Here is a 22,554-nt window from a genome sequence, read left to right on the forward strand (position 1 = left end):
TGCGTGATTACATCACACAAGCGCCTTATTTGGTTCGGAATATATTCAACAGCGTCATGACAGAAGCGTCAAGATAAAAAGCATTAAAAAATTATGTTCACAGTTTTTCCAACAACAGCAGCAGCTGTTTTACGTGCAGTCTGTGCACACAGCAATGCAAAAAAGGCGGAGCCGTTACTGATGAGCTCGAATGGAGCGAAAGGACATGTTTTTCCGGCATCCAAAGCAGCAGCGCTTTTCCCTGTAACCACCGTTAAAACCTTTACTTTGAAACAGCTGGAGGTCCTTCATCAACCACCTGATCAGTAAGTGGAGAAAAGAGAACTTTGTAGCTGCTCCATCCACCGCTGTTTGTTTCACAGCAAAAAACTGCAGTATGGAAGTTAAAATATGCAGATGAATTGTTAATACGAGAAAAGTATTTCTAATCCGATCACTCAATCAATGAAGTTGATAGTTGCAACTCTATTTGGCTGTACTGCTTTCACTATACTGCATGAATAATCTCCATCTCATGTAACATTTAGTTGGTGAGGACTGCCAGAGTCTGGCTGGCACAGAGGCTGCTTCTCACACACCTTGCAGTTGTATTTTATGTTAAAATATTATTAGTATTAATTTTGAAAGAGGAATTCTTGTTTTTATACCAGTTTTAATTTTGTTCTACTTTACATTTAAAAGAGTTAATGCAAACCAACCCATTTGTGGTTTTATTCACTAACCCAATGAGAATCGATAAGAGAATCGATAAGGAATCAAATTGATAAGTGATATCGATAATGGAATGGGAATCGCTAAATTTTTATCAATTCCCATCCCTATTTATAATACTGTAAATATGGTCATTAATTAACAGTATTTGTGTGACCCTGAATCCTGATAAAACAATAACACAAATATGAATCTAGACGGTTCGGACAAATGTTGGTGGATGGCGCAGTGTTGCCCAATTGGGCCAGATTCTACATTATTTATTTTTTTAGTTGGTTGTTAGACTTTTAACTTACCCAGTATTACAGTTTGTTTTTAGTTATGTTTGTTTATAGTAATATTTCAGTTTCTTCCATGTTTTTTTTTTTTTTTAAATAAAATTTTAAAAGAAATTCTGATTGTGCCTGTGGTGGTGGTGGGGGGGAGACCTTCGGTTAAAACCTGCCTGTCATTCCATGGCAGAAATCTACATGCACCACACAGCAGCAGCCAGAGGGCCCTCATTACCTCCCAAGTGTAGTAGTGCGGTAGTTGCTGTTGCGGCAGTTGCTATGGGGGGGGTGCTCGCTCAGGGCGCCAAACAGGCTAGGACCGCCACTGTTCATAGCTCAGTAAAATGCTTAGCCCCCCCTTAGCACCTGCAAAAAAATATTTCTGGAGCCGCCGCTGTACTGTACCACGCTGGAATTCATTGAGCCCCAGAGAGCGACCCATTCTTTCACAAACGTTTGTAGAAGCAGTCTGCATGCCTAGGTGCTTGGTTTTATACACCCGTGGCCATGATTGGAACACCTGACTTCAATAATTTAGATGGGTGAGGGAATAATTTTGGCAATATAGAGTATCTACTTTAAGCTACTCCACTTCAGATATCGTTTTTCTTCTACTAAATTTGGCAGCTGTAATGATGTAGCTCATTATAATGTAGACTGACAGTGAAGCGGTTCTGCATCAAAGAGCTACTTGAGTTACACAATTCAACACTTTGAATGCACCTGTTCTTGTTTTTATGTTAAAATGTTACTACTTTTTGACTTTGCGCATGAGGGCTCACGTGACCACAGTCAAGTTTAAACTGTAACTTATTAGTAACACTGTTGCAGTTTTTTTTTCCTTTTTTTAAGTCAGAGGGAAGGCACTACGGGTCTGTCCGAGCTCAGTGTAGGGGGAGGGACGGTTTCCTCCCCGGTGTTGTCGAGCTGGGAGCGGTGTGCTGCTTACAGTCAGGTCTAGCTTAGCTTAGCTTTCACTCAGAAAGTCAACAAGTCGCTGCTAGTTTACACCGAGCAGCTGAGGTGAAATTGCAGCTCGCTGAAAGAGAGAAGAAAGGAAGGGAAAACAGCTGCTGGGATAAGAGACTCAGAGACTTTTACTCCAATGGATTATTTGAGTTTTCTTCGTCTTCTTTCAGCCCTTTTGACATTAGAGCTGTTATCGCTTTCTAACGGTGCAGAGACCAGTAAGTAAGAAACACTTGAGACCGCATGTTTTCTTTGGTGTCGAAATGGAAATAACTGGTTTAGAGGCTAACGGTCCTTTATATATTTATATATCTCTGTGTGGTTAGGAGCCTGCTAAAACCAACAAGGGAGTGTTTAAAAAGTTGTGAATAACCGGAAAGTGTGAATAAAATGAGCCATTTCCTATTAGATGGGGGAAAAAAATGCTAAGTGGGAAAATGAGTGACTTTTGATGTGTGATGTGTTACATTGTGACCTTCTGTGTATTAACATTTTGAGGTTACTCTCACAACTTGTTTATTGTTGCATGGTTAAACCATATAGTTAAGATCACATTGCACTTTATAATAAGAGGAATTTGGGCAGAGTTAAATGTGACGCATTTAACTGATATGTGTGACTGGTACAGTCCAGCTCAAAGAATGGTGGGTATTTGCTGCCCCCCATTCTTTAACATGTGGGTGGGGTGTATCCTTCCTGAGTCTTTTCCTGTTCCCTCCGGAGGCACAGCTTAAAGAACAATGTTTTCATTGCTATTTGACTACAGCACTGGATGTGGAAATGCCTTATCGTGATGGAACACTGTAGACTTGGACTGAAATAACATTTCTCACTCCCACCTGTCTTTCTGCAAGTGCCAAGAAAGAATTTCTACTTGAAATAACTCCAAACCCAACAGTGATTGAATACAAAAGCAGAGCATAGGGTGCAACATGCAGCTCAGTATCCACCAGCTGGCAAGAGAATATACTGGGAGGCTGTAAAAACTCAGAACATGTCTTGGTTGGCTACCAGTGAAGACTGGACATTAAGGACTGGTAACATTACTTGGTTTGGGGAGTTTTACAAAAAAAAATAGAGGCAGCATTGCCATCTATAGTGTGAATACCGCAAGCTCTGTGGAAGAGGACAAAGAGTTCCAGCTGTGGTGTGACATTGTCCACGTTGCTCCAGCACAAACGTTTGCTGTGTTGTGGTAGAACTTTCTGTATCTACACTGATGAAAAAAAATAATTAAAGGAACACTTTTCAATCAGAATATAGCATCAAGGCAGTTAAACTTCTGGGATATTGATCTGGCCAGTTAAGTAGCAGAGGGGGATGTTTATCACTTTCAGCTGCTTTGGTGTTAGTGAAATGAACTACAAATGCTCTACAGGGGCAACAATGAGACAACCCCCTAAAACAGGAATGGTTTTCCAGTTGGAAGCCACTGACATTTTTTTCCTCATTTTTTCAGTTTTTTCACTAGTTTCACATTTGGTTAGGGTCAGTGTCACTATTGATGGGATGAGGCAATACCTGGACCCTACAGAGGTTGTACAGGCAAACCAATTACTCCGGGATGGCACATCAATATGTGCCATTACCTGGTTTGCTATGTCCCCCAGCACAGTCTCAAGAGCATGGAGGAGATTCCAGGAGACAGGCAGTCACTGTAGAAGACATGTGACAGATGTGAAAGGGTCTGCTGCTTTTAACATCGTTCACTATGTCTGGTTTGGTAGTGGGTCAGTGGTGGTCTGGGGAAGCATCTCCATGGAGGGATGCACAGACCTCTACAGCCTAGGCAACAGCAACCTGACTGCCATTAGGTATCAGTTTGCAGGCAGTTTCTGGAGGATGAAGGACTTGATACTACTGACTGGCCCCCACGTTCACCTGAGCTAAATCCCATAGAACACCTCTGGGACATAAAGTCACACCTCTGACTGTCCAGGAGCTCAGTGATGCCCTGATTCAGATCTGAGAGGAGATCTCCCAGGACACCATCTGCCATCTCATTAGGAGCATGCCGCGACATTGTCAGGCATGCATACAAGCACGTGGGGCCCATACAAACAACTGAATACCATTTTGAGTTATGTAATATATGTATGTAAATTGTAATGAAATTTTCAGCAAAATTGACCAACCTGCCGCATCATTTTTTTCACTTTGGTTTTTTGGATGGCATAGAATTCAACCACCTGTAGCGTGATCATTTTCTTTTCCATAAAATGATGTGGCAACCTTTTGTTGCTAACAAATTACCCAGTCCATATCAGTGTAGATATCAAGCATGATTTTTTTTTCTCGTGTTAGCAGCATATTACAGCTGTACTGTGAGACACTTGCAGTACGACACAGTGGAGTGCTTGTAAGTAGTTATCAGCATGAGGAGAAGAAATACATTGTAAAATTACATGAAGTGCAATCATAGGCGTAGGAACCGGGGGGGGGGGGGGGGGGGGGGGGGGACGTGTCCCCCCCCAATATTGGAGACAGGCGCATTTGTCCCAACCAAAAATTACACAGCGGAGGAGAAAAATACTTGATTTGGAAATCTTTAACTCGCGTGCTTTTATTTTAAAGGCACAACATGCGCTCCCCTCCTTCCTCTGAACTGCTCTGAGTGTTTGGGAGGTGGGAGACAGCGGCAGGAGTCAGAAACTCTTGAATGAGGCTAAACAGTCTGTCGGGATCGTTGCCATGAACAGAGCCGGACTGAGGCATAGGTGACATACCGTCACCAGGGGGGCCCCCAAGCTCACATACATTTGTAATGAAACTTTATGCTAGTGCACTGGTAACAATTATCTGTGCACTGGAAACATTTATCTGTGCACTGGTAACATTTATCTGTGCACTGGTAACTATGCATTGGTAACATTTATGTGTGCACTGGTAACAATTATCTATACATTTGTAACAATTATCTATTCATTGGTAACATTTGTCTATGCACTGGTAACATTTGTCTATGCACTGGTAACATTTGGCTATGCACTGGTAACATTTGGCTATGCACTGGTAACATTTATCTGTGCGCTGGTAACATTTATCTGTGCGCTGGTAACATTTATCTGTGAATTGGTAACATTTATCTGTGCGCTGGTAACATTTCGTCCCCTTAGAATTACAAGGCTCTATCTACGTTCTGACCAGTTTTGAGACATTGAGCTTTAAAGTTTTTGCACTCTGTATTACACATGGAATAAGTCTTGTTCACACATGATTATAAAACAAACCCTATATGTATTCTAAATCAGTAATATCAAAATGCTATTAAATGTGCAAATGTTTTTTTTTTTTGTTCTTTTGTTTTTGAACAAGTATAATGCAGATAGAATTAGAAGGTTCTATCTGCATTATAGTTGTTCAAAAACAAAACAACAAGTATAATGCAGATAGAATTAGAAGGTTCTATCTGCATTATACTTGTTCTTTTGTTTTTGAACAAGTATAATGCAGATAGAACCTTCTATTTCTAAAAACTCGTTTTTTGTTTGGAATTATAAGGTTCTATCTGCAAAATGTGATAACTACTACTGATTTTCAAGGAATGAAGAATAGTTCACTTATAGTAAGTTTTAAACCATATAATTATAGATATAATAGAGTGTCCACAAGTATGGTTAAATCAAATTTAATGAATTCTATGACATTTTTTAAGTTTCTTCTTTCATGGCAAACTGTTTTTGCGGACACATTTCCCTTCCCTTTACTAGAAGATGATGCTTGACAAAGTTTTATCTTTGAATGTTTCAATGCTACAACATCTCCATCCATCCATTCTCTTCCGCTTATTCTGTTCAGGGTCGTGAGGGGGGGGTCTGGAGCCTATCACAGCTGACATAGGGTGAGAAGCACAGTACACCCTGTATAGGTCGCCAGCCTGTCGCAGGGACAGACAATTCACACCTATGGGCAATTTAGAGTGACCAATTAACCTAACCCCAGTAACTGCATGTCTTTGGACTGTGGGAGGAAACCCACACAGACACGGGAAAAACATGCAGACTCCACACAGAGAGACCCGGGCCAAGGTGGAATCGAACCCAGACCTAGATGTCAATCTAGCTGTGAGGCAGTAGTGTTAACCACCATGCCGCCTTGCTGCACAACATCTATTACACAATTTTAAAATTGTACAATTTAAAAAAAAAAAAAAAAAAATCAAACTTTTCATTAAACTCATGTTGGCAGACTGAGCCCTCTTTTTTCCCATCCTTTATTTTTCTGAAGTTAGATAGTTCAACATATAATTATGTGAAAACCAACAAGTAAAAATAAAATTTATAATAAATAAATAGAACAAAATAAACATTTGATATAAATTTAGGAGGCGTATACTTTTACATATAAATAAACTCAAATTTCAATAAAATTTGTACAGAGAGTCAAACAAATTATGGATAATTTATCACAATATTTGTTTTTTTTTCCATTTAGCCTAGATCTTTTTTAATTTTACAAGCTGCAATCTACCTGAAAAAGCATTCTTTAAAATTCTGAATAAACATTTAGATTCTGAGTCCATGTCCACTGAGTACAAAAATCCAAATAAAAACTCATCCTACTTAAAAAGATATTTTTTAAACTTGGATCTTTAATTAAAATCATTCTGCTATAAAAATGTCACTGACAATGAACTGTTTTCTTTCGGTTGTATTTATTCAGGAAAAATGCAACAATTTCTTTGCCGTCCCTTTTCTGGTGTTTTTTCTTTTTACTTGCTCTTCTGGAGTTTGATGACAGAAATAAAAATAGACAGAGCTCATTAGCATGGTATCACTGCTAGGTCATAGAATATATTAAAATCTGAAATCATTCTTCAATCAATAATATTTTAAGTATTTAAGTGAGGTAACTTATATTATGACCTTTGACTATTCTCAATATTACCAACTACATTGTTTTTTTTTATGTTAGCACTGACCACAGACAAACAATACAAAACTAGTGTTAGCTTGCTAGCTTCATAGCTAACAGTGCAAAGAAACAGCTCAGTGTAATCTAAAAAAAAAAAATCAAAAGTTAAGAATTTTCCTGCCATTAGTACTTCTGTCTGTTGTCAACTCATTTTTGAAATCCTCAATCCTACCATGAAACATTTTCTCTAGCATCTCCTCTGCTCCTTTGCTTGACATTGGGCACCAACATTACAAAAAAGAAGCAGCCTGATTGGCTCTCTTGTGAACATTTCAAGTGTCTATTGGTTCACAGATAGAACCTTATAGTACCAAGTTAAAGCTTGATTTTGCAGATAGAACCTTATTATTTTGTGAATAAAATGGCCAAAAAAAAAAAAAAAAAAAAATATATATATATATATATATATATATATATATATATATATATATATATATATATATATATATATATATATATGAAAAAAAAATCTCTTACATATTGTTGATAAGCAGTCAGCAAATAAGCATATGACAATAACTCAGTTTCATCAAAAATGGCAGAACCTTATAATTCTAAGGGGACAATTTATCTGTGTATTGGTAATATTTCTCTGTGCACTGGTAACATTTATCTGTGTATTGGTAACATTTATCTCTGCATTGGTATCATTTATCTGTGCACTGTGCATTAGTAACATTTATCTGTGCACTGGTAACATTTATCTGTGCGCTGGTAACATTTATCTGTGCATTGGTAACATTTATCTGTGCACTGGTAACATTTATCTGTGCACTGGTAACATTTATCTGTGCACTGGTAACATTTATCTGTGCACTGTGCATTAGTAACATTTATCTGTGCACTGGTAACATTTATCTGTGCACTGGTAACATTTATCTGTGCATTGGTAACATTTATCTGTGCACTGGTAACATTTATCTGTGCACTGGTAACATTTATCTGTGCACTGGTAACAATTATCTGTGCACTGGTAACATTTATCTGTGCATTTGTAACATTTATCTGTGCACTGGTAACAATTATCTGTGCACTGTGCACTGGTAACATTTATCTGTGCACTGGTAACAATTATCTGTGCACTGGTAACATTTATCTGTTCATTGGTAACATTTATCTGTGCACTGGTAACAATTATCTGTGCACTGTGCACTGGTAACATTTATCTGTGCACTGGTAACAATTATCTGTGCACTGGTAACAATTATCTGTGCACTGGTAACAATTATCTGTGCACTGGTAACATTTATCTGTGCACTGGTAACAATTATCTGTGCACTGGTAACATTTATCTGTTCATTGGTAACATTTATCTGTTCATTGGTAACATTTATCTGTGCACTGGTAACAATTATCTGTGCACTGGTAACATTTATCTGTTCATTGGTAACATTTATCTGTTCATTGGTAACATTTATCTGTTCATTGGTAACATTTATCTGTGCACTGGTAACAATTATCTGTGCATTGGTAACTGTGCACTGGTAACATTTATCTGTGCTCAAGCCAGTTTGCCCACGTCCTATGATTATAAAACATATACATATGTAAATTATACATGGAATCATATAAGTGTACACAACACTATTTTTCCAAGAAACATTTCAAAAATAAGAAAGTAAAGGATCAAATAGCATTTTTTTAATGCTTTTCTCAGAGTATTTATGGATCTGTCAGATTTCCGATATGTGTCCCCCCCCAATAGGAAACTCATTCCTACGCCCCTGAGTGCAATGAATTGTAAAAAGAAGTGTAGCTAACATTTTCCCTTCAGTAAGCTGTGTTCATGTATAGTGCAGTAGTGTGTAAATGTCAAATATTGTGACAATAGCTTATGCAGCCTAAACATTAAATGTTCGCAGTCCAGATGTAGTACTGTGCAAAAGTCTTGAGCCAGTCATTTAAATATATAAATAATCTTCTGCTAGCAAAATGGAAAATGGGTGCAACAATTTATTGAAACATATGCAAATACAGATTAAAAAAAAAAAACAGTATTTAAAGGGCTAGATGCATCTCTCGGGTCCTGTGTCAGGTCTTTGCTGGATGTTTTTCTTATTAAGTACATGACTTCCAGTTACTGTTCATCTGATGTATATAGTTTTTTTTGTTTGTTTTTGTTTTTTTTTAAGACCTTGTTTTGTCTTACACTAGCTAATAGCTCTTTGGGAATCACCGTATTTGTGCAATACTATTTTATGCCTGTCAAACTGTAATCTTTGGCCCTTTTCATAGATTTGACTAAAGAAATGGGAACAAACAATGTTTTCTGTTACATGCAGACACAACACTGTTTCATCCCTTGAGTTAGGGTTTTTTTTTAATGCTTGAGTGATTTATAGGTCAGTGTTAAGAGATTCAACAAAAAAAAGAATAATTTGAAAATGATCAGGTACAGGGAGTGGACTGAAAATGAGTGAAAAAGCAGCCATTATCCAAAGAAAAACATTGAAAGACCTTCAGAACACCTGGAGAACAGCTGTTCAAGACAACAGTAAAACATTATTAGAAAGTCTGGCTTCTTGGAAGCAAAAAAAAAAAAGAAAGAAATGAAGTGTGGCTCAAGATTTTTTCACAGAACTATTATGTCTTCTACTCACATGTAAACAAGTGGAAGTGTCAGCTTTTGTCTTTTTCTTATCTTCTGTTTTCTCTGTCAGACATATTTTCACAAACTGACTGTCAGCCTGAAAACAACAAAACCTGCAAAGTCGGTAACGTCAGATCCCCGGTAAATGTATCTTCCACTCTTAACGTCACTCTGCAAAACAACAACGGGACAGAGTTCAGCTGTGAGGCTCAGGGATTAAACTGTCCTCCAAAGATAACGTCCAGCTGTGTAAACGGCACTATAAGATGTAAGATTTCATTTTCATATTCGCTTTTCTCATTTGAGACGGCTCTATTACGGATTCCTTGTGTTTTAAGCATATAATGTCACAGTCTTAATTGTTTATTTTAAATGTGGTGAAATGTTCATATAATGAGGTGCAGATATAGAATAGTAAACCATTTGAACCAAAAGTTCAGATGTTTTGTTCTGTTTGGCAAATTAAATTGTGAATATAAGAGCACAGAGGTTTACAGATGGGGTTGAAAATTTGCCATTTAAATTTTAAAAAATTATGTTTCGAGTGGTATTAGTTGAATATTTTGTGTCATCACATTACTCTGTTTACCTCTCTGTCCCAGCAGATAAACCCACCATTAATATCACAAAGCTTCCAAGTAAAATCCCTCTGTTCAGAGGGTATCCTGAGGAGCTTGTATGTGAAGCTGATGGCTGCCCATTTCCAAAGATCCAGTGGTACTACGACTCAGATAAAGAGCCTCTTGTGAATGTGTCTGAAGGAAAGCTCACTGTGTCTAAGCCTGGCATCTACACCTGCAATGCTTCCAATGATGCTGGTCACACACCACATGTGGTTAAAGTTATTTTAACAGGTAACATATTTTTAACATACATTTTTCTAGGATTATTTATGCAGCTCTTCCTGTAGAAACATATACTACAGAACTTAAATACTTGAAATCTTGAGGCTGATAGGTTACAAAAGCAGGATGCTCCATTCCTGTTAGCCAAGAGCATAAATATAAGGCTGCCCTAGACTCTGTATCCCCACGGATTCACATGGCCAGTGTGACATCTCCCATGTAGATGGATTGGTACTTGTGTAGTGTTTTCCTAATTGTTATTTTTAATTGAGCACTCAAAACACTTTTTGCAACAAGTCATTCACCCAATCACAGACATTCATACACCTGCCATATTTTGGAGTGTAGCAGGTTATGACCCAAATGCAAGACACAGTGAGACAGGGTTCAAAAACAAAAAGGGAGCCGTTTATTTGGCTGCTAAAAGTCCCAAACATCAATCCAAAAAAGAGGCAAAAATAAAGTCCAAAAATATAAATTACAAAAGTCCAGGATGCACAGGGGAAAAAACAGACATGTAAATAATTAGCACACTCAAGCAGAACACAGTACAAACAAAGGACAACTCAAAAGACCCGGCTGTTTGTATGAGGACCACTGAGGTTCATGAGGGCAGTGGAAACAACCGAGTGACAAGAAAAAGGTGAAGCTAATCAGGGCCAACTAGACAGGGCAAGTAAAGCATCAAACAAGGCACCAAAGACAAACAGCTACCAAAGTTTTTTAAGAAAGGAAGTCACTGACTAACAGGCAGACAAGACCCTGACTCACTCAGATTTAAATGGAAGGACACAAGGGACAAGGCTATGAAAATACCACAAGAGAACAGACAAAACTAAACCCTAAACAGAATACTACTGGAAATAATCAGGGATGGAAACAAAAAACTAAGGGTCAAAATAACGAGTAACATGAAAATCAAACATAAACAATTAACAAACTTGGAAAAATACAGAACACCAAATAATACAGGCAAAAAAAACTCTGGGTCCAAGACCCAGGATTATGACAGCGATACTTTAATCTGTACCTAAAGGATTTTTCTAACACTCACACACTCACATGCCAGTGAATACATCAGGGGTAACTTGGGATTCAGTATCTTGCCTACGGCTCCTTCAACATGCAGGAGTCGGGGAGTGCTTTCAATTAGTGGTACTTCCTGATCCACAGCCATCCTCTCAAAGACCATGTATTTGTGAGGTCACCTCTTGAAGCAGTGCATTGAGCATTTTGGCCATTTCCATAATGGTGACAGATCTGACTGAACACGGGACACTGCACAGTCATGTGGCAGTGACTTGTCAGTCACAAGGTAGCTATGCCCTTCAGTATTTCCTACTTTCCTACTACTGCATAATTTAGAAAATAAACCCCATCCTGTATTAAATGAGACTTGAAACTAGCAACTTGGATTAGAAATTCTAAAGGTTGATGGCATTTCTGCACTGGCTTCAGCTTTGAATGTTTGGGTTTATGTCCATCTCATGGTAAAAAGAAAATGCACCTTATTTAAATTCTAAGGTTTTTACATGAGAAAGAATAGTGGGCCAGAATTCCTCTAAATTGATGTGGCTGCCTTAATACCAATCATTGTTAGAAAGCCACTGCCATTCTGAGTACATTTGGTGACTATGGGGGTCACTTCATACCCAAATATTAGCAGCTTCGTGATGTGGTACGGTGGGAGATTCACAGATTATATGTGCAACAAAAATATCTGCAGAAATGAATGCAGTGCAGCCCAGAATCTTTCCAACATATTATGGAGATGAATATGAATATTTGAGGTTGTGAACAAATAGAGCAGGGGTGTCCAAACTTGTGGCCTGCCGGCTGCTTCAGGCCATGCCCACTTCCAGTCTGCGAATTGATGTCAAAAATAACATACAATTTGGCCCTTTAAGTTACTTTTTTGACATTTCGCTTAACCCTCGTAATTGGAGGGGAAGGTGAAATGAAAAAAAGAAGCGGGCTGCGGGCCGCAAGTTTGGTCACCCCTGAAATAGAGCCTCTATCCACATTAAGCATGGTGTTCCTAATGATGTGCTCAATGACCATCTAACAGTTTAGTTTTCCTTTAGTTTCTGTTGCTGAGAACATTACTTTGAATAAACATTTAAGTATTTCCACATCACATTATATTGAGTAATTTCCACTCGTGTTTTCTCTGTGAATATAATAAAAGGTAAGAGGTTATATATTTAAAAACTTGAGAGGTACCACTACTGCATAGCAATGCCATTAAAGCTCAGGCAGTCAAAAGTCAATAAGCCTCACTGAGGATTCTCCATGATGAAACGTTTGTTTAGTAACTCGGTCGATGGGTTGGTCTGAGGTCAATGAAAACTTTTCAGGGCTGTCGTCATACAATCGATCTTCCTGCCTCAACACTGGGTAATTTTGAAATGTAGATTAGAGGCTATCTTTATTTGTATTTGTGTCTGTGATTTTGTATGTGTAATTGTTGACCTTCTTTAAATTATAGCATTAAATATAAAGTAAAATGCTTATATTTCTATTATTGCACAAGAGAAATAGTTAGAAATGAATGCACTTATGTTTTTAAACTTCTTCCTGATTGCAGAGGACTACCTACCCCTCATTGCTGGCTTTGTAGCTGTCACAGTGGTAGCCATCTCCATCATCTTCATCTTCATCTACTCAATCTACTACAAGAACACCAAGATGCGGAACTACAGCCTTAAAAACCCCAAGTTCAGCATGTACAATGGGAATGTAGCTCACAGCAATGGCGACCTGCAGTTCCCCATGGCCAGACTGTCGAAGCAATACATCTGTGAATAGCACAGAATAGACAGGTTAGCACTCTGAATGGGCTGCATCTCTCTGCCACCAGCGTTAACAGTGTTAAGTCTGAATACTGCTCAGACAGGTCAAAATCTGTTCCTCCAAACATCACACACCTTGTTACTCTTACATCATTTTTTTCCCATGCATTATAATCAGAGGTGTATTGCTGTTTGCTTAAGTAGTCTCCTCCTTGGGTGTGTCTTCTCTCTTTTTCATACTGTCCTGTGGGATAGTTGCCTGCTCTCTGAACCTTGAATTCTGCCACTTTTCACACAGATAATGTCAGAATTATAGATATATCTGACAGCTTAAGGATTGCAGGATTCATCCAGAGGATGGCTGCATTATGTCAAACATTTCCTCCATATTAACCTTAAATCTGTGTTACAGCTGACCCGTGTGGAGTGCAAAAGAACAAAAAATATTATCTACCATCAGATCCTGACTCATGAAGTTACACAGTATCTGCGTCACATGCCACAGGCCATGTAGTGCTAGGTATTTATTACCGAGTATTATTTACTGTAAGAGTCAGACATTAAGATGATTCAGATCTTTCAGAGTACCATTCATTTTTGCATTTTGGCAAATTTTTAATGTTATGTATTACAGATCTGAGAGAAGAAGAAAAACAAACTATCAAAGCAATTTGTGTTGCAGAGCTGTACGACTGCACTCGTGTTTATTATGGAACAGTTTCTCTAATTTCACTGAAAATCTTAAATGCTTCAAATCCAACGTCTCCCTTATTTAAAAAAATCTTGATTGCTTGCCTTCATCTTATATTGTGGCTACTCATCAGGCTCTGAAAGGGAAACTCATTTAATACATATTTAATGACGTTAGCTGCAAAAATCAACACGTCTACAAGCTAGACGTAGCAATGCTCAACACTACTGCAAAATCTTTTTTTTGTTGTTTAAAAAGTTGTTGGGATTTAAGAAGAAGCACGGTGTCTGTTTTGCAGCCGAAAGGCCCGGACACAGCAGGTATTTTGGTGGCTGACCTAATTGCATACGTATTTGTAGGAATTTCCTTTTTACGGCATGAAATTTTGGGAGCAGAATACTTAAGCTGTATGCCACAACCTTTAGTAAATCCTGTTTCTGTGATTTGCTTAATGCAATTTGTGATAATAGGAGTGCTTTATGTTGAAATGCCCATTCAGCTGTTAAATTGATTATTAGCGTGTCTGATTGTGCAAGCTGTTACCAAATCTGGCCCTAGATATCGTGATCACAGCTTTGGCCACTCATTTTGTCATCATTAACTTCCATAAAATACTCCTAATGTGACAACTGATTAAACTAAAAGCATATTTTATTTCCTCTATTGGGAAAAATAGAAGTGTCAGGGTGTTGCTCAGGACTACACCTCTGATTATAATAGCATTTTATTTTTAATGAATACTGGGTGCAATCACAAAGTTCATGATTCTACCTATTTTTTTTTTAAAAATACGTGAAACCTCTGTTCTCACCACTCCACTCATGCAGCTGTAATTTCACTGTGAATCCTGAACATGAGCAAACATCAGCTTCACTGACAAACTGACCTGACTTCATGTCCACAGTTATCACTGGTGATAAGACCTATGGCTCAAGCATAAGCCCAAAGGCTGGCCTAAGGCAAGGACTGCATGGAGTTGTCATGGCAAATTTGTCACCACACAACACTTTGAATGCAATCTGCATTTACCAAACAACCCACATCATTTGTCTCTCTGGACCTCCTGTCATCCCGTGATGGCTAAAAATATCAGCCTCACTGGAAGCAGTTCAGTGCTGCAAGGAAACAACCAGTGAGAGGATCAGAGAAATTTAATTTAAGTTTTTTTTTTGTGTGTGTCTTTATTTTTTAACCCCTCAGCCTAAAAAAGGTTGATGGGGTGGTGTCGTCCACCCGCTGGACAGGCAACTTTCAACTTTTGGACAGGAGACCTCAAGACCGATGTTGCCTGGGATGTTTAAATTCATACCGTAGATGCATCTACTAAAAATCTAGTTCATACAATAATACCAATCACAGAAAGTGACAGTATTCTCACTGTTTCTATTTATTATGATTTTAGCATTTCTTATATTTGATTCTTATTTAGCCATTTGCTTTTGAATTGATGTGGTGAATAAAGTCACCAAGGCTCTTATGCACCACATTAAAATGTACTGAGACCTGTAATTATGGTGTTCTAGAACTTGTGCTTCCAGGGGATTTATGCCAACTAAAGAGTCTGTTGGCACTGGTGGCCACCAGTATTTTGTTTTGTTTGTTTTGTGTAACTTTGTGATTGCACCTGATGTCGTTACACAAATGAGCAATCTTGGCTTGAGATGTATAAGTACGTCTGTACTACTGGATTCGTGCCAGTTTTCACTGGATAGGAAGAAGTGAAGGAGCTCTCAATTTGGCTCTGACTCGAAGGATGTTTCTATTTTAATGAGCACAAAGGCGTTTGATTTGTTTTGTTTTGTGTGTGCGTTTGTGAGTGTGTGTGGTTTTCTTTTTTGTTTTTTTGTCATCTTTGCTTTACAAAAATCTTTTTGTTTTGTTTTTGTCTTCTTTACCTTTTATGAAGGCTTCAGATCAGAACCACGTTATTTATCGCGTCTTTTGGACATTGTGAATCTCAGACTGCTTTGCTTTAAGCTGTTAAACTCACAGAAAATGTAAAACATTTATAAATTGCACTTTCTTGTCACCTGTTAAGTTTGACACGGAGATTGCCACCTATGTAAAACATCTCTGCATGTCTCGGCAGTGTGCACGCTGATCTTCATGTAGTTTCATTTTAACTTCTCTGTCAGAGCCATACATTTTGAAATTTAAATCAAAATGCTGTTGTGACTGTGACTGTGTTACATCATTAAAACGTGCAAATATGTTTTAGTTATGTACCATCTCTGTGTGAAATTTGACAGGTGAGGACCGCCAAGCTTTGCAGTATTTTAGACATTAAGTACGTGCATCCCATGTATTGAGCCAACTGTTGTTTCAGTCACTTCCTGTAAGCCGCTGTGCACTCCTTTCTACATATGTAGCCTTTTCTGTGCCTGGCTCTTTTTAATGCCATACTGTGTCAAGCTCTGGCCTTATGGGACAAATTTCTTGTTCCCCAGATGAGTGACTGAAGGCACCATAGCCCAGTGTCTAAATGAACTGTATATTCAGGGTAATATTTGATGCAAAACTTTATATTTATTTATGAGAAAAGTTAAATGTTGAATAAATTAGTGTTGAAAATGGACTGCACACAGATATTTTGGCACTGCAAATTTTTTTGAAGGGTTAATGGATTTCAAGTCCTTCGTGTGAAGGGTGAGGAGGACTTTATAGCACATTTGTATATACAGCTGTAAATATTTGTGACTGGGGCAAATGTGTATTTTATTAATAAAAATGTGGCTTTTTAAACATGTTTGTCATTTATATGTATGGAAACGGCGAGTGTTGGCATGATTAAGACTGACCTCACAAAAGGAAAATGTAGTATAGGGTTTTAAATCTCTACATGTAATTAAGAACAGTGTTTTTTTTTTAGTTTCTCCTCAGGAGGGTGCTGTAGGAGACTTGTAAAGGGGAAGTTCAAATCCTTGATGACTTTTAAATGAATGATCTTAAGCTGAAGTGCACTTCCACTGAAAACCCACAGCCAGCGTATCCATGAAATGATCAAAATGCCAGTGTGATGGATGAAAATGAAAATGGATTTTTTGAGAAATGCAGAAATGTTCTGGTGTTTTCAGAGTAACAGAAAGGAGTGAGAGGAGCTTAAAAAACACGACTCATTGGAGAAAGCCCCGAACACTTATGGGGAAAAAAAAATCCACCTGAGACATCTTCTTTTAGTCTGTCTGCCCAAACTCATGAAAGCTCCAAAGATGCGCTCTATTATATGCTTTCATCAACTTTCTTTTAGTGCACACAGGACAAAGTCAGTGCTGCACTAGACCACACACTCAGAGAGCCAGAGGTGCTCTTTAAAATCATCAGACACCTTTAATGCACGCTCACTTTTTCCATCATTCACTTTGAGCTGCAATTTCAACTCTGTTGCAAATTGGAATTTCTATGAAATCCAACTTTATATTACCAAGACGCAGACAGTCAGTGGCAGGTCACATTGAGTGTAACCATTAATTAATTCAAATTTTTACAAGTCATAAATGCTGCTATAGTGTGGTAGTTTATGAGCATCAATCATAATAAAACAAGTGGCGTCGAGCACAGCAAAACCCCGGATATTTTAGCTGATTTAAACATCCGTCTCACAAAAAGTGTCACTCTCCAGATATTCAACAATCATTCAATCACAGCAGTAACGTATACTGTAGGTTCTATTCTCCATGCCCATAATTTTCCTTTGACCTTTACCTTAAAGTCAAGGTTGCCAAGATTTAAACTCATTCAATGTTTTTAGTAGATGCGTCTATGGAGTGAATTTGAACATCCGAGGTGACATAATTCTCGAGTTATTGCATTCATAAAAGTTTCAGTAAACTTTACCTCTGACCTTGACCCAATTATGGCAAATATTTCATCAGGTGATCCAGGGGTCACTGGCCATCTTTCATAGAAATTTGATATGAATCGGACTCATAGTTTTGCTGTAATAACAAACAAACACACAGACAAACATACCAAGAACAATGTGTGTTATTTGGCACTCAGCCTTTTCTTCTCATTTCCCTTCCTTAAGAAAGGCTTCTTGACAGCCACCCTTCTAGGGTTGCAACGATTCCTCGAGCAACTCGAATAACTCCATTATAAAAAATCCTCTATGCAAATTTTTTTTTGCTTTGATGCTTCATTTAAACTCTGTAGCGCTCAGTTGTCGCCATGTAAGCTCGAGCATTTCACCCAAATCTGCAACTAAAACTAGACCTGCAATTGGCAACTATGAGCCACTGACCTGGGGCTGTTAGGTTGGACACTGAACTCCAATCTCATTGTACATCCTGTATAATGACAATAAATGTTTTCTGCAGCAAAAAATGTTGCACACGGGGCAAACCTCAGTTCTGAGAATGCTGTTATACTCGCTTTTCTTCTTTGCAGTCAGCACATGCTCCTGTCCAGGCTCACACACAAACATACACCAAGTCTACCTCATCCAGGTGACACATACAGTACTGTCAGAGCTCTTAATGTAAGAAAGGACAAGAGGACAGAGTAAAGGCTATTTTATTTTATGCCTTTCTAAAATGGAAACCAAGGAGCAGTTAATTTTTAAAGGTCAGTCTTTTTTTCTCTTTTGAATATTTGTTATTGCTCATTTATAAGACAAAACTATCTGATTATTCGATTAATCAGTGGAATAATTGAGAGATTACTCGATTACTTAAATGATCAACAGCTGCAGCCATAACTGTATATATAACATGCAGTTATGTATTTTTTGACCTTGACTGCACTGAATGCACCCCGGGGAAAAGTTCTCGATCAGCTCTACAATGAGGATCTGTCTGAATTCCCTTGTTGTGTCTCTCATCAAAGAGGTTATTGATACAGAGGCTCAGTACAACAGATACAGCTCAGTTTTTTGTTTTTGTTTTTTTTTTTTTTTGCTGCCAGTTGCCACTGAACCACCAGTGTGAACACAAATGTTAGATCTTTGCAGGTCACCTGTGAGTGATGATGACACAGATGTGACTTATTGTGATTTGTTTTTTTGTTTTTTTTGAGGGGACAGATGTGTTCACAGTGCCCAACTGCAGTGACCTTTTTTTTTTTTTTTTTTTTTACAGGAAAAGATGTAAATTTTAAAGCTTTGCTTCTGTTGCTGTCCTACAATACTGTAAATTAAAACACAGTAGAAATACTATAAATTAAAATATCCTACAAGTACTGTATATATAACTATTGTAAAAGAATTACAGCAAATTACTGGCAGCTGGATGCCAGTTAGTTACTGTAAAAAAATGTTATTTCATCCATCCTGCCCTGTATCAGTGGTTTAGGCTGTTGTTGGAGGTGTAATAGGGTGAGGGATGGCACACTCTGAGCCCCTTAGTATCACTCCAGCATTGTTCAGCATTCCACAGCCTGCCTGAGAATGTCCCTCCCTTTATAACCACAGTGCACATCTTCTACAGCAGGATAATGTGTCATGTCACAGAGCTCAAATCACCTCAAACAGGTTTCTTGAACATGACAGTGAGCTCACTGTACTCAAACTGCCTCCATAGTCGCCAGATCTCAATGCTAAAGAGCACCTTTGGGATGTGGACTCGCATTAAGGATCTGCAGCTGACAAATCTGCAGAAGCTTTGTGATGCTATCATCAGTATGCACTGAAATCTCTGGACTGCTTTTTCTCCACCAAGACCGGACATAGTTTTCAAAATCCCCACTGACCCACACCTCTCAGTGGAGGCTAAACACTAACAGGTGATGTTTGGTTTATTTCAGAGTTTTATTTGCTCCGGGGAATATCGGTTTGAAGTTAAGCTTCATAACTGGGTAGCTTTAGTGAATCTGAATGTCTCACTGAAGTGCTGTCAGTACATTTTGAACTGAATTGTGCTGTGCAGCTTATTATTTTAACAAAAGTAACATTCGAAATATTTTAGTGCACAGAGGAAAGCGAGAGCAGAAACACTGGACCAGCATGTTGATGGTACATATATTTTTAAAGGGCATGGATAATTAGGTCTATTATGCATTGTTTCCATTGTCAGTATTAACCATAAGGGTGAAAAGGCTGTGAAGTACACAAAGCAGCGACGCTGATGTCACCAAGTATGCTCCTGGCTCGCTGTGTCCTTCCGTCCCTGGATTTCTGGAGTCTGAGCGGACTTAACAAGTAGGAGCGAGCAAGTGTGCAAGCACAGACTCTGTGTACTTGCTACTGAGAAACACCCACAGAAAGAATCAACTCCAGACCGAAGCAATGGTTTTTACTAGATTACTTTTAGCCCCACTCCCTGTAATTAGAAGGCTAAATCCATCATTCCTTCCAACAATATGCAGATAATGACTGTAATATTTACAAAACCTGATTCAATGTTGCTGGTATTTTGTATGGGAAGGTTACCATTTCATTTAAAAATATATTTGTTTTGGATGGAATTGTTTGAATATTCAGTGTCATCATGTTGCTCTATTTTCCTCTTGTGTGCCCACCATTAAAATCATAACACTTCCAGATAGAATTTCAGTGTTCACAGGGTGTCCTGAGGCGCTTATTCACGAAGCTGATGGTGACCCATTTCCACATATCCAGTGGCACTACAGCCCAGAGCCTCATGTGAATGTGTCTGAAAGAAAGCTCACTGTGTCTGAGGCAGGGTTCTCAGGTGCACTGCTGCCAATCTTGTGGTTTCTGGATCATGTGGTTGAAGTGATTTTAAATGTTTACATTTTTTCAAGGAAGGACGACACACCTCTTTGTTAATAAAAGGGCCCAGGTCAAAGAAACCAGATCTGTGGCAGAGATTCTGAGCCAGTTACATCAACTCACTGTGTATCTAAATTCTTTAGAGTTGACTGAATGGTATTCTACTGAAGAATCTGCCTTGCTGATAAGTCAGAAGATAATAGCTACACTTGTTAAAATTGAAAGAAAGGCTACAGTAACTTGGATAAGGAACAATGCTGAGCAGGAAAGCAGTTTAGAGGCACCACACTTAAAATCTTGAGGTGAGTGGGCTACAAAAGCAGGGGGTCCTACTCCTACTACTCCTATTAGCCAAAAAAATAAATGTAAAGCTGCCTCACCCACCCTCTCAAAGGCCATGTGTTCGTGAAGTCACATCTTGAAGCCATGCACTGAGCATGTTGACCACTTCCATAATAGTGGCAGATCTGACTGAGAAACAGAGGAGAGTTGCATAATGTGGCCAAATGAATCTACAGTGTTACCAAAGTGGAGCAGATGGCCAAAATATAGCTTAATAATAAACTCCATGCTGTATTAAATAAGACTTGAAACTAGCAACTGAGGTTATCGATTCTACAAGGCTGAAGGCACTTCTGCACCGGCTTCACTTTTGAACCTCTGGGTTTATGTCCATCTTACAGTCATGGTAAACAGAAAGTCCCTCTTTAAATTCTAGGGTTTTTACATGAGCAAGAGGAGTGGTTTCCACAGAGAAAACGTGGTACTGGAAATGGCTCAGGATAATTTTATGGTTAAATGTCTGTTCAAACTCTATATGAAAACTGTAATGTTGGCTGTTTGACAGTCACTGAGCACTTTATTAGGAACAGTAATACTTATTGTGGGTGGAGCCTCTCTTTGTTTCTGCATTCTGCTTCTGCATTTTGGCTTAGTTTATGTTAAATAACTAATGGCACAGTGTGATGTATCATGTGTTGTGGTTCATCTCATTTTAAGATCTGGTAAGGACCAGGTGATTTTTTTTTTTCATTATGTTGTGATATGTAAAACCTTAAAATAAGATATACCATCTGTGGACTCTGCAGTGTTCATACTTCACTGCTGCTGGTGGTCTAAGGGTGTTACACACACATACACCACCACCACCTTCCACAGCACTGGCCTTATGGGACAAATGATCTTGTTCCACAGATGAGTGACTGCAGGCACCGTAGCCCAGTGTCTATATGAACAGTATATAAGTGCAACAATTTATATTAATTCATGAGAGAAACACAGACTGAATAATGGACCGCACACAGATATGTTGGCATTGCAGGGTGAAGTGTTACGGCCCTAGCCGGGCCTGCTGTGGCTTCCTGGCCCACTGGGTGTGGCTTGTGCTCTCCAGCCTTGAGTGCCACCCCCTTTGGAACAGCTGACCCAACTCAACAATCAAGCTGGGGTACTTAAGGCCAGAGAGAGGAGAGATCTAGGCCAGTGATGGCCAGAGACTGCCTTTGTGGCACAACTTGTGAACTGTGTGTTGCTGCAGCTGCTTACTCCTGCTCAGTGGTGTTTTTGTTTTGGTGCGTGACGCCTCTTGCCTTATGTTGTTGTTTATGTTTGTTGAATAACTCCTGTGTTTTCTTTTCCTTTGTTTAAAGGTGATAGCAGCGTGTCTGTCTCTTTTTTGTTATAATCTTAATAAAAATCTTTTATTTTACCAATTTTGCTGATGTCTCCTTTTGTCAACCCGGTCACTTTTTGTTACTTCCCCCGAACCCCCTAGACTTTTTTTTAGGGGGAACATAACATGAAGGGTGAGGAAGACTTTATTACACATTTGTACATACTGCTGTAAATATTTGTGACTGGGAAAAAGTTTTATTTATTACATTACTATTTATTAGTAGTATTTTATTAAGGGCTTTTTAAGCAGAAACAGAAACAGCAAGTACCTGGCATGATTAAGAAAACTGTTGACTTCGAATAAAGGAAAATGCAATGAAAAATTAAAATTAAGCATGTCTGTCTTCTTTGCCACCTTTGAGCAAAACCAGAATCAGCGATGACATACTTTGGTTCCATAATAATCTCTTTCCAGAGCTTTTGTTTGTT

General features: G+C 38.5%; 1 protein-coding gene across 2 annotated transcripts; it reads left to right on the top strand.

Annotated features, from left to right (window-relative positions):
- The first annotated feature begins 1,877 nt into the window (after positions 1–1,877).
- On the top strand, positions 1,878–16,519 carry LOC115785230 (uncharacterized). 2 transcript variants are annotated; one of them, XM_030736743.1, is made up of 4 exons: positions 1,878–2,170; positions 9,527–9,724; positions 10,059–10,310; positions 12,889–16,519. In XM_030736743.1, exons 1-4 carry the CDS (start codon positions 2,089–2,091, stop codon positions 13,107–13,109), a joined length of 753 nt encoding a protein of 250 aa, XP_030592603.1. In that variant the 5' UTR covers positions 1,878–2,088; the 3' UTR covers positions 13,110–16,519. The 2 variants fall into 2 exon arrangements, with proteins under 2 accessions (XP_030592603.1, XP_030592604.1); XM_030736744.1 differs by having other exon boundaries at positions 1,879–2,170; positions 10,062–10,310.
- Positions 16,520–22,554: the final 6,035 nt, after the last annotated feature.

This window comes from Archocentrus centrarchus, chromosome 8 (assembly GCF_007364275.1).
Source record: "Archocentrus centrarchus isolate MPI-CPG fArcCen1 chromosome 8, fArcCen1, whole genome shotgun sequence".
Classification (NCBI taxonomy): domain Eukaryota; kingdom Metazoa; phylum Chordata; class Actinopteri; order Cichliformes; family Cichlidae; genus Archocentrus; species Archocentrus centrarchus.

Excerpts from the sequence above, each read along its gene's own strand:
- LOC115785230 (XM_030736743.1), top strand. The coding sequence starts at position 2,089 with ATGGATTATTTGAGTTTTCTTCGTCTTCTTTCAGCCCTTTTGACATTA. Across the intron at positions 2,171-9,526 it reads TTCTAACGGTGCAGAGACCA|ACATATTTTCACAAACTGAC; the intron begins GTAAGTAAGAAA and ends TTTCTCTGTCAG. Across the intron at positions 10,311-12,888 it reads GGTTAAAGTTATTTTAACAG|AGGACTACCTACCCCTCATT; the intron begins GTAACATATTTT and ends TCCTGATTGCAG.